We start from the raw sequence: 12468 nt of genomic DNA on the forward strand, positions 1-12468 counted from the left end.
ACAAGGCGTTCGCTGTCCGTGGAGTTTCCCGGGAGAATTCCAGCGATGTCCCGCAGGTGTTACACCGGGAAGGGGCCGCTGCCTCCGCCACTTCCAGCTCTGGACAGCAGAGGGCGCCGCTGACCGGGCTTCACCTCTGCGACCAAAGAAGGATTCAGAGCGAATCCCTTTCAGTATTTTTTTCGGGTAAAAAGATCCTTCCCGTACAGAAGGAATTGGTATGCCAGCTAGAAATGTTACCTCTAGGCTTAACTGCTGCCTATTACTGGGCTTGTAAAAGCTTTGCTTGCTACACCTGACAGCCCATCGTCTTAGCAGTTCTCTTGTCCTGCTTGGCTCTCAGGTGATGTTATTTGAAGGCACGGGACTGGTTTGAGTTTACAAAGACAATGACTAACCCCTATGGCTCTCACATGCCACGTGATATTTGCGTCATCTTTATTGCAAATAAACCTCAATGAAGTTAAGTAGGGTCCTTATTTAAAGACTGGTCTTTCTTGACAACTAACTGAATTCTCCTATGGTTCCCACAGAGGGGAAAGTGACCGTGAATATCACCATTGCCTTATTTTACCTGTGGGTGGGAGTAGAGGGAGAAACTGAACACCTCCTGTTAGAATTTCATGTTCGGAAGCTATACTCTGAGCCAAACTCCATTTCCAAAAAAAGTCTGTACAGCTCAATCCTTTGTAATTTCTTTCTGAGTCATCAGCCCTGTAGGAACAAGTGTCTGTACTTGGATGAAGACTTTAAGGAACTGAGCTGGAGGCACAACTGACAATGAGCAAAGAAAATGAAGTCTGTAGTAGACCCAGCATCACGTAGGAATATTTCTGTTGCTCATCCCTGTTCTCTTGCCTCAGGCTGCTTTGGACTAGTTTGACATTCAGGCCTCATGTAGTGAAATGCTGAAGTAAGCAGACCTGTGTCTGTAATACAGCAAATAGAAAGGAACCTGTTCCTGATTAGATCTTGGAGTGGTGCTGTAATATGCTGTACTTGATTCCTGCCCAGCAGCTCATGTGCCAAGTGAAGTATTTCCAGGCATTTGGTTTCTCTGGTTTTATGTTCAGAAGCTATTATCCTCTGGCTCTCCCAGGAATTCCCAGGTGGTATGGATTGAGCTGTTATTTGTACCTGGAGTGCTTGACTGCTGCATCAGACACCTGCAGTCTGCATTTCCTTCTTCCTCTCCAGCAGCAGCAACCAGGCAGCAGAGTGCCAATTGCTATATTGGCATTACGTGTACATCATAAATCAAATTTCTGTGTTCAGATGTAGAAATCCTGGACTCACAATAATCCATTTCTGTGTGGTGTTGCAAAACAGTTTGTACCAGATCCAGATCCCAACCCGCAGAGGGCAGCCTGACCCCGTGTTATACTCCAGTGATGTGCTTAACTTGGGAATTCAGTCATCTGCTGGCATCTCTATCAGCGTGACTTGCTGTGGAATAAACAACTGAATGTTGTGGAGAATTGGCATCAGTTTTAAGCTCAGACAGATTCAAAAACGAGCTAAAAAAAAAAAAAAAGGTGTGACTGAATTAAACCTTCTGGTTTTCGTTGGGTTTTTTTGTTTTTTTTTTTTTTTAACACATTGAAAGAAAAATATTGCATGAGAAAACTCATCTAGATCTGAGCTTTAAATATATTACATGTATAACAGATAGATTTATTGGTACTCAGAACTTGTGTACATGAACACATTGGGCAAGACTAACAGGAAAAGTGTTTTTCTTTTTTTCCAAATATTTTCAGGAATCTTTCAGGATTTGAGTTTATTGTTGCCATGACTCTAAGATAGTGCTTTTGGCTGTTTGGCCCATGTTCTTTTCCAAGTGTGTCCTGAGTCCTTGTGAAGCAGCCATCACAATTTCCAGGAGATTTTTGTCTAGGAGGGTGTGTCTACATGCAGGCATTTGCCTTGGCTATAAAACTGATCAGTGCCAGGACAGGTACCAGGGGCTGCTATCTTGACTTAGTATGACAAAGAACAAGGCATTCAGTTCCTGAAAAAAAGCCAGTACTTTGTGCTCTCAAATCAAATTGCATCCACCAACTAATTAAGGAATGATCTTGATATGCTCTGAAAGGAGGCCTGTCCAATTCTATACTTCTCAGCCAGAGGGCCCTGCAATACTGAGCTCAGGATAGAAAATACATGTAAAGAAAACAGCATGTGAAAAATTAAGACAGTGATGTGTGAATTCCGGGGGAACAGAGAGAAACCTAAGTATCTCTTATGATCAGACATCAAATTACACACTGAGGTGCTTTCATGATGATTTAGATAATTCATTTTTTTTGGCCCCAGACTTTCTACCCCTGACTGTTCACAGCAGAATGTAATGTAAACATTTCTCAAAGTTTGGCTCATTGGAATTGCAACCACAGGTGTATTTTCCCTTCTGATTCACCAAACTTTCACTGTGTATAGCAGTGCTGAGAGATTTTGACTAACTTATTCTTGCCATGTTATTCATAAACATCTTGACTAAAGTGAACTTTGACCAAGGAAATGCCTGCCATGTTTTACATGATGTAAAAGTTACTCTATGGAAAAACACACATTTAACCAATTCTAACTGCATAATTTCATTCAGGGTGAAGGGTAAAGCAGGGCACACAGCAAGATAATGCCCTTACTTGATGCAGCTCTGGAAAGTTTATAATTAGCAGCAAAGGCAGTTTGTGGGATTGTGTCTCCTGAAGGCAAGCACTGATGCAGGTGCTCCATTGTAGAAGGCCACTTGGTTGGTCAGGCAGGACCTGCCCATGGTGAAGCCATTTGTCTTTTTGAAATCACCTCCCTGTTCTCCCTGTGCCTTAACAGAGCTGCTAGGAGGATCTGTTCCCAGGCACAGAGGTCAGGCTGATGGCTCAGTGCTTCCCAGGCTCCTCATTTCTAGACTTTTTAAAAATAGGAGCAATATTTCTCTTTTTCCAGTCACCAGAGACTTCACTTGACTTCTGTGACTTTTCAGATATCATGGAGATTGGCCTGGCAACAACATCAGCCAATTTCCTCAGGACTCTGGGATGCATCTCATCACCTCCCACAGACTGGTGTTCACAGCCCTTATTCACAGTACATACTTCATGTGTGACCTTGGGAGAACCTGGTGCAAAACCTGGTTAAGTTTCTGATTCTGAGCTCTTTGTTGGCATCTTCCTGGCAAGGTTCACACACAGGGGTGGATGCTGAAGTTCTTCAGCAGTGAATACTGCCCAATATTTAGATGATGTTTCCAAAGCTGACTCTCAGAAAAAAATTTGTCATTTTGGCCTTTGTGTTCTACATTCTCACTGGTACAGCATTCATTTTGATGGAAGAGCAATATAGAGTAGGTATTAACAGGCTCTTCCTTAGTTTTCCAGGACTGCCAATATTTCTGGCTTATATAAATCCTATAGCATTTATGTGACAGCATGATCTTACATAATGTAAGTTCAATATGGTAACTTTTGCTGTAAAAGTGCATATTCCACAGAACAATATGGAGGATGAATAACATGTAGAAAAAAGGAGGTTTTTAAGAAAACCAGAATAAGAGGAAACTAGGAAGATGACTCTGGGATTTGTCTCACTCAGGAGAACTTCTTATCTTTTTGAATGTTTTGTGAGTTTTTTGGGGGTTTTTTTAATGGTTAAATCTCTTTATATATATATATATATATATATATATATATATATATATATATATATGTGGGATATTTGGGAAAAAAAAACTTAAGCAAAGATTTCTATTAATATTTGATGTGAGTAATTTGGACCTCAGTTCTCCTTTGAAATATATAAAAGAGAACTTTTGTCCAAAAAGATTAGTGAGAACTGCCCTGGAAGCTCAGTGTAATCAGTGAAAGGCCATGTATTTATTTGAATATCTTGTCCATTACTGACTAATTGCAAATTCTGGTAAGAGTCTTATACTGAAAGAGAGCTGTCTTGCTTTCTTGTCATTCATGTCACAGAAAACTATTCTGAGCTTATTAAAATTCTGATTAAATTATCAGGCTTAGTAATGCTCTAGATTTTGTTCCTTTCTAGTAGAACTGCTATAGGTCTGATTTCTCTAAAAAAGAAGCCAGTGGAATTATGGTGGAACATATGGGAAAAATTCGTGGAAAAATCCAAGTTTCCATCATTATTCAGACCAATCCTTGCCATCCTTGCCATTTGCCTTGCCCATAAAAGTTGTTCTTGGAAACCTAATTCTGTAAGAATTTGTCCATTGTTCCAAAAAAATTCCAGTTTTTCTCACAATGATTTTCAAGAGGAAAGATTCTGCATTGTGCAAAAATAGGTATATTCTGACCAATGAGTTATCTGCATCAGACAAAGATGCAATGGAGACTTTAACCTGTTTTTTAATCTCTATGTCATTCTGTGCTGATTTTCATGGAAAAAAATAGATTTACATACAACTGATGGGATCTTAATTACTTTTAAAATGACTATCCTACTTCTTATGAAACAGACTGGTTCAAAAGTGATGAAAAGAGAACTTTCTGGTTTATATTCACACAATGGCTAAGTGACAGCAAGGTATGCTGCACAGAGAACACAGTCCAGTATTTGGGGTACTTTTCTTTGAAGATGCAAGTTCTGTGCTTTGCTCTGACATAGATTTTCTCTGTGACCTTGGACAACACACTTAGCTCCTCAAAGGCATTGAGACAGGGCTTGGAAACACCCATTGTTTGGTAAAATATATTAATGTTTGTACATCTCTAAAAAATCTCGAGGTGCCTGTTTGGACCTCTTGAAGCCTGAATACCTTAAAAATTTACTTTAATGGATCTTTTTACACTACGATTTAGAAGCTTAGTCTGTACAGTCAATAGCAAAATGCAGGAGATAGGATCCTACTTCCCAGCTGACTAATTCAGGAGCCTCAGGTAGATGCCTGAAATAAAGCAATGTCAATCACTGCTCCTTAATGGACTTTTAAAGTAGTCAGGAAATGGCTCAATCAAACAGCTCAACAGCTGCTGCTGCTAAAAAGAATCATCTCTGTTGCCTCTAATGGTTCCTCACCCTTCCTGGCTCTGCAGTTCTGCACTCTCCTTCAGTCATGTTCCAGTGTTTATCTGAGCCTTTGGTTCAGATAGCAAATGTAGGGAATTTGGAAACAGAAAGTGAGAAACTCTTTGTTAATTAATGAGCTAAAGTAGTTCCATGAGGATCAAGGCAGTGCTGCAGTGAGGGAAGTAGGAGCACATGGGTTGGACTAAGAGAAGAGGGAGTACATAGGAGAGTGAGCAGGCCTTGGATTGCCTTGTCCATCTTCTCTGACTCAACTTCACCTGTTGAGTGAAAATTATCAAAATAATGACAATGGTGTGTTGGTTCTCTGTGCCTTCCTTTTCCACCCTCTTCAGCTTCCTTCCACATTCCCTAAATACTGACAGGATCTCAGACAGCAACTACAGGAGCTGATTTAGCTGCCCACATGGAGATTGCCCAAGTGGTACTTGTGGCTAATGAAGACATTGCCTCCAGAACTGGTAACTGTCTCTACTGCAGCTTTTCTCCTTTACTTTAATTTTTCTTCTTAAGTGCTAATTACTACAAAACTTGTAGAGATGTAGAACTTGTTTTGAATTATACCTTTTAGTCAACCTGAATTGAAATTCTCCATATCCAAATCTGAAAATTCTTGGAGGCGACTTGATGGTGGGGATAGACAGGAAAATAAAACTGCATCAGCCTCAGGTCCCCAGGAAACCCAGCTAAAAAGCTCACTTTAATAAATGAGTGCTGTGTCTGACCCATTTTAGTATTCTCTGGCCAACATGTCTGTTCAGCTTCTCTGCCACAGAGAGTTTACACAATGAATGGAACAAACTCTTTGTGTTCTATAGAATCTCAAGGTACAAGTGCCTTTCCCTTCCTATTTCCTAGCAGTATAAAGAAAGGAAGTTCTTAATTAAAAAGCTAATTTCTGCATGTTTCTGAACTTTCTTTTTAAAGCCATCTATTAAGTACCACATGAGAGAACCTGTGATAGTTCTAGTCAGAAACTCACTGAGGAAGTGCATAGGAAATTACTTAATTAAAAATACAAAATGCTGTCATACTACTTTGACTGAGGAAAACCTTGCCTTTTTGACAAGAAAGAAAATTTGAATTGTTTGCAAGTGGAAAATTCTTCTAATTTCAGAAAAGGAGCAGGGAAAAGAACTGTTTTTCAAAGGATGTCAACTCACCAGCTAAGGATAATGCCGCAGGAGTTTAGAGAGAGAAGAAAAGCTTAAGATTTATTTTATTCCTACTGCCAGATTCAGAAACATTTGCAAGAGTGAAGAAGACAGAATGATATAAGGAATATGATTGAATTGAAGTGTAGGGAACACTGGAGTAATTCATGGCAAACAGAGGTGGATGTGACTAGAAGTCTTTGCAGTGTGTGAGCATGAGCAAAATTCAGGCAACCAGAGGTGCCAATTTATTTTTTGTGCCTGTATCTCCTGATGAGGGGGCATGTGAGTGCTGCCCATCCCGCTGCTGCTTCCATGCTTCCCTACACAAATGCCCTCTCTGCTTGGCTGGCCTGGGGGGAAGGTGAGCAGTGCCAGAGGCTGGATCTGACAGAGCAGAGACACTGGCTGGGCTGCACTTGCAGGCAGCAGTGAGAATCCATGATACGTCTCTTACCAGCATCGTTCCTGACCTGTGGCCACATGATAATGCAATCTTTACCACCTCTCTTAGATAAGATTCTGGTAATTGTGGGGTTTTTTGACAGAAAAATCGTGTAGGCTCCTTGCTAGTATGAAGATGTATAGTGCATGGTAGATCAGAGTGGAGGAGTGTGATTCAGTCTCTCCTGTCATTCAGTTTGCATGTTGGCTCCTTGCTTAACATCACAGATTGGGCTTTCTGTTTTTTAGTTCATAGTTGCCCATTCTGAAATTGATAAAAGTCTGCTCTAATGTTTTAACTGCACTATTCTGATGTGATCTTTTAACCTGTCATTCTTGACAAACAAGACTGTTGATTTGCTTAACTCTTGCCACCATCTAATAATCTGGTGGCGTAGGGGTTTTCTTTTTAGTGTAGCATGGGAATGTTTGGCTTCACTAGGCTGGAGGCTGGGCTGCCATGGGTAAAGGTGTCCACCAGATACTGATCTTGTTTTTCTGGTGCGTTGCATTTGCTCGCTTGGTACTTTTATTAAGGTTGCCAGGAGGAAGCCGAGTGCTCTTTTCTGTGTTAAGGCCAAGATCGCTTTGCAGACAACACTGCTAGAAATTCTGTGTTTATATACAATTTACATACAGTTACGCAGGGTTTTACATATCTTTGCTCGTCGGTGCGTGAATTTCAAGTTGTGCCACAGACTTCAGCGCCAGGTCCCGAACGAACCGAGCTGCTGTCGCACGGCGCTGTCAGCGACTCCGGGAGCAGACACGCCTATCCAGCACTCCAAGGAGCTGGAGCTGTGCCGCGCTGCTCTCCTTGGCGTTCGTGCCTTTTGCCGGCGGCGCGGCTGTCCCCGACTGCCGCCCTCTGCGGCACCGCATCCCGCCGTGCGCCCCCGGCCCCGCCGCACCCGAGCGCCGCTCCCCGCGCAGTCACCGCGCCCGGGAGCGGCCGCGGCCGCGGTGGCTCCGCCGGCGCTGCCCCGCCCCGCAGCCGCTCCGCGCCGGCACACGCACACCCAGAGCGGCACACACACAGCCCGCACACACCGCGCAGACAGCCGCGCTCCCGCCCCGCACCGAGGCGGGCAGGGCAGAGCGGGGCAGGGCGAGGCAGGGCAGGGAGGGAGCGCGGCGGCGGCGCGGACCCGCCCGCCCGGCCCGGCCCAGCAGCGGCCGCCGCCCCCCGCATCGGCCGCCGCGGCGCGGAGGGCGCAGGGCGGTGCGGGCCGTGCGCCGCCGCCGCCGCAGCAGCAGCAGCAGCAGCAGCAGTTCCGCGGCTGCCGAGCCCGAGCCTGAGCCATGTCCGCCAGAGGTGGGTTCTCCGCCGCGCCGGGGCAGCGCCGGGCTCGCGTCCCCGCGGGCGGCCGGGGCGCGGGCGGCGGAGCCCGGCTGACCTTGCTGCCCGGCCGCGCTGCGGTGCCCCGCGCCCCGAGGGTGCGCCGGCGATTTCGGGGCAGGGGGAGGCCGGGGGATGAACCCGTCGCCTGCCCGGTGTGTTCTGCAGCTGGGCCGTGCGGGGGGCTGGACGCCGCAGAGCATCCTCCGGGGCCGGGCACCGCCGCACCTGCCCGGGGAGCGGCGGATCCGGGGGGCGGCTGTAGGGGCACGGGGAAGTGCGGCGGCTCGGTACGCGTTAAGTGCGGTGGGAATGTATGGATGTATGCGGAGAAAGGAACATGGTGGTGAGGGTGGGCGTAGGGTCAGACCTCGGCGGGTGTTGCTGCTCAGGGAATGGTAAGAGATTGGAACTGGGTATCTGATGAGCGCAGTGAGGCATCCGGCTTGTCCTGTCATTGGTAACGCAAGTGCTCCTGGTAGGGTGTGGTGGTAAATCCAATCGTCGCTTTGTACCTCTGATGGACATTTGCATCTGGCTTGAAATTAACGTTTTGAGTTTTACTTCAGATTTTTATTTTTAAAAAAATATGGCCTAAACTTGAATAGCCTTTGTCTTTTGCATGCATTTGTGTGTAAACTCTGGCTGTGCGTTTGCCCGTTCTGTGCTGGAAATGAACTGATCAGCCTCATTGATTGCAGATCTCATCTTGTCCTAAAGTTCTGCTTCCAACATTGGAAACTGGCACAGGTGTGGCACAAAGACTGATGCTTTAGGGTTTTTATTATAGTTGGTACAAATTAAAGAGGTGGAGAAATAAAGTTGAGCATTTTCTGTATGTCGTTACAACAAAGCAGAAGTACTTGTAAGCATCTCCTGAAGACAGACAATTATCTGCACAATAACGACAAGTAAAACCACTCCCTGGCTATCTCTGACTTGAAACAAATACTTTATAAAATTATATATTACAAATAGAAAAATCCCTGAATGTAAGGATGCATCTTATTTGTTCATCCTTTGATCTCTCTGCCTCTTTGTGTATTGAATACTGCTCAGCGTGGACCAGCTCTTTCATCTGCTTGGATTCCTGTTGACATCCAAAGGAGCCTCATGCACATTGAATATATTGTGTGACTCCTAAAAGGTTGTTGCCATTCTGTGGCTATGGCCATACTCCTAAAGCATCACACCCATTTTAGATATAAATAATAAATGGTGCTAGAGTGGCATAATTCTTCATGGAACAGTGGATTTCTTGCTTTAGGGAGAAATGGACTATATTGGTCTCCAAAGAATCCATTTCTGGAAGAACACTAAGTATATGAGCATCAGTGCTGTGCTAAGGCTGCATTAGTACTTGTGGGGAACACCCAGCAAAGCTTTATAACCTGGAGCAGATTTGTTGTTACTGAAGGGGTATCTGGATTTGAAAAAGTGACATAAAAACCTTGCAATTTCAGTTTTGCAGATGACTCACGAAAGCTGAAACATACAGAATGGGAAACCAGTGAGCATTTCCACTGACCATATTTCCCTTTCCTCTCTCCACTGTCCCTCTTTCCCATTCATCTGCACAACACATGATGTCTGATCTGTGTTGCTTAATTCTGCTGGAGAGCTGCCTGGAGAAGGAAAGTGAATTCTTTCTCAGTCCCTCTCATGCCATCTAGTTTTTTCAGAGTAATTAATTGGAGAGAGAAAGACAGTCCATAGGACTTTAAGGAGGTAGTGAATAAGATCCATGAAACAGATGAAGATATTAATTTCTATCAATATATCCTTTTAAAGTTTAACAAGTAGATTTATGCAGAAAATATGTGAGTCTGGGCAAATAAATAGATTTATTCAGTGCTGACCAGAGGCTGTTTGCAAGTAAAACATTATAGAACATTGTAATTATTAATCATTTTAAACACTACTGCTGTAAAAAGTCAACATAGAAACTTACTTTTTACATGTTTAAATGGTATGACAGGTTTAATGAGGTCGCTCATGAGAATGTAGCACAAGTATGAAGTGAGTCTTTAAGGGGTTAGGGCTTTGTTCAAATGCCAGATAGAGACCCTGTGCTCCATGAAGGCAGATTACCTCATGCATATGCAGCTTCTTATTAAAACCATGGTATCATTATGGTCTGCAAGCTCAGCGAATATTGATTGTTAATATTTTATGCGGTGTTAGATGTCCAGAGGTGATCACTATTATTCTGAATGCATCCAGCACTTGGAGCTGTCTGCTTGTTGATTATATATCAAGCATAACTAACATAGCAAAGGGGTTAAACATTTACCTGTGACATTTTTCTTACTAAACTGCAGGGGATATTCAAGGGGTTGTAAAAAAAAAAAAAAAATCACTGTATTATCGGTGTTCAATCTGTGCAGTTCTCTATTCATCTCTTTTGCTCCAGGAGGCAGCATGGTGTAGTGAACTGACTGCAACAGATGACAGAAGAAACTCCTGAAATCCAGCAGTACCTCTAGACTTTTGGACCACTCCATTTAACTCTCCCACTCTAGTTCCCTGTTGTTATTTAACCAAAACTACCCACAGAGTCACTGAAATTTTGACAGATTATAAATCAATACCTAAATTATAACTAATAATACAAATTCATGTAGTTTTGCCTTAAATAAAACTCTGGATTAAAGAGTTTTATGCTTCCCTACTTGTACCATGCAAATAATGGCAGCTAAGTTTTTCAGAGGGGCTGCTGTGAGGACTAATGTCTCACCTGTGCCTTAAGATGAATTTTCTGAAACTTTCCTTTTTTCCTTCCACTCTGCACAGACCTTGTTGTTGCAGTCCTTCACACCTGTCTCTCACCTCCTGTTGTTAGGTAAATGGAAGGTCCCTAACATTCTTCCACCACTTTCCTTGTTGTATGGCTTTAGCAGATGTGTTGACCAAATGCCAGATGAAGCAGCACAGACAAGTATTCCCAGAAGCTTGAACAAATAATAATTTTGGAAATCTTGTGACTGAGCTAGGAACTGAAACAAACTTTGAAAAATCACTTTTCTCTTTCCTGTCAAGTTGGAGTCCTTCCCAGGGCACTTTCATGTCCTGCTCTACAGCCTGTTGGGATCAGTGGAGAGCTGCCATTGACGTCAGTCAGGCTTTTTACTTTTGCAGTTTGCAAAAGGCTTAATATTCTACTTTCAGCTGTTGTTAAGTAGTTGCTGTTAGGACTCATACATGAGTGAATTTGGGTGTTGGAGTAAGCCTTATAGATTGTTGCTTACCTAAGGGCTTGTTTGCAAAGAGCTGTAAATTCCCTGGATGAAAGACATTTTTCTAAAGCCAAGTATAACTGTGACCTACTTGTGCATGTTATCTCACACTGCTTAAAAACTGTCAAAACTACTTGTTATCATGAAGGTCTAAGTTAATGGAAAAGTGGCTATTTTTAACTATTATAATCTTCAGTTATGCTAGAGCAAACAGGCACAAATGGGAGTGTTTGATGTGATCAAATACAAAGATCTTTGCTGATTTTTTCCCTAAATGTTGAAAGAATTAGCAAGAGCTGTATTTAGTCCAGTAGCAACTACTTCAGGAAAACAAAGATGTGTGAAATAGGAGGCTTATCAAGACTGATGTGGATTTTTTTGTGAAAAAGTCACTGAATTTTGACAGAAGCTAGTGTGGAAGAAATATTATTGCTGTCCAGTATTAACAAGTGTGCCACCCTGATCCTGTTAATGTGGGCATTGTAGAGAAGGCAGCTGCAGTTTTTAGCCTGCTCAATAGTCAAAGTTTTTTAGCTCAAGAGTTTATTTTATACTACGGTCCTTGTCTTTTCCGATATGATTTTTTAACAAATGTAGATCAAACACTTCTCATTTCAGGCAAATAAATCACCATGACAGTAGTGAGAGAGAGGTTTTTGTCCTTGTTTTACAGGTGAGAGAAGTCCTTTTATTTTTCTCTTTTCCTGAGTCTGAGGGTCAGGTCAGAGCAGGGGAATTTCTGCCTTCTGGGCCTCTTCTCAGGCTCCTCATTTGTTCTTACACAAGTTGATAATAAAGTTCTAACAGCAGATGATAAACTTCAACACATTATGTTGTGGCCTGGTAGCAATTCTTTCTTCCTGGACACTGCACATTTCTTGGCTGATTCATCTCACAGTTGGGAACTTTTGCATGAAGAAATCATCAATATTTTCAATGAGAAATATACATACCAAATCTTGAATTCCTACCATTATCAGGCTTTATTTTTCTTTTCCAAATCTTCTCATTCTCCTCTGATAGCTGTAGTCATGGCTATGTTGTTGAGAGTAATGGTTTTGACTGAGTGATTTAAAGTCTATGCTGAGTGCTTGAAAAACTTGCTGCTGGGAGCTCCTGGTCAATGTTTTATTACGGTCTGTGATTTTCAGGGTAATATTCCTCTTATCTAAAGAAACTAGCTATTAAGAGGTGGCTGCTGTACCCTTTTCTGAAATCTAGTGCTGTGTTTTTCTACTTGTTGTCA

The 12468-nt window shown here is 42.9% G+C and overlaps 1 protein-coding gene across 1 annotated transcript in view; it reads left to right on the forward strand.

The window, feature by feature from the left end:
* Positions 1 to 7881: 7881 nt before the first annotated feature.
* ABLIM1 (actin binding LIM protein 1) overlaps positions 7882 to 12468 on the forward strand; it is a 192069-nt gene continuing 187482 nt past the window's right edge. The window contains exon 1 of the mRNA XM_066323535.1: positions 7882 to 7962. Coding sequence (XP_066179632.1) covers positions 7950 to 7962 — 13 coding nt within the window. The 5' untranslated portion in view covers positions 7882 to 7949. The remainder of the gene's footprint in view (positions 7963 to 12468) is intronic.

This window comes from Sylvia atricapilla, chromosome 8 (assembly GCF_009819655.1).
Source record: "Sylvia atricapilla isolate bSylAtr1 chromosome 8, bSylAtr1.pri, whole genome shotgun sequence".
NCBI lineage: Eukaryota > Metazoa > Chordata > Aves > Passeriformes > Sylviidae > Sylvia > Sylvia atricapilla.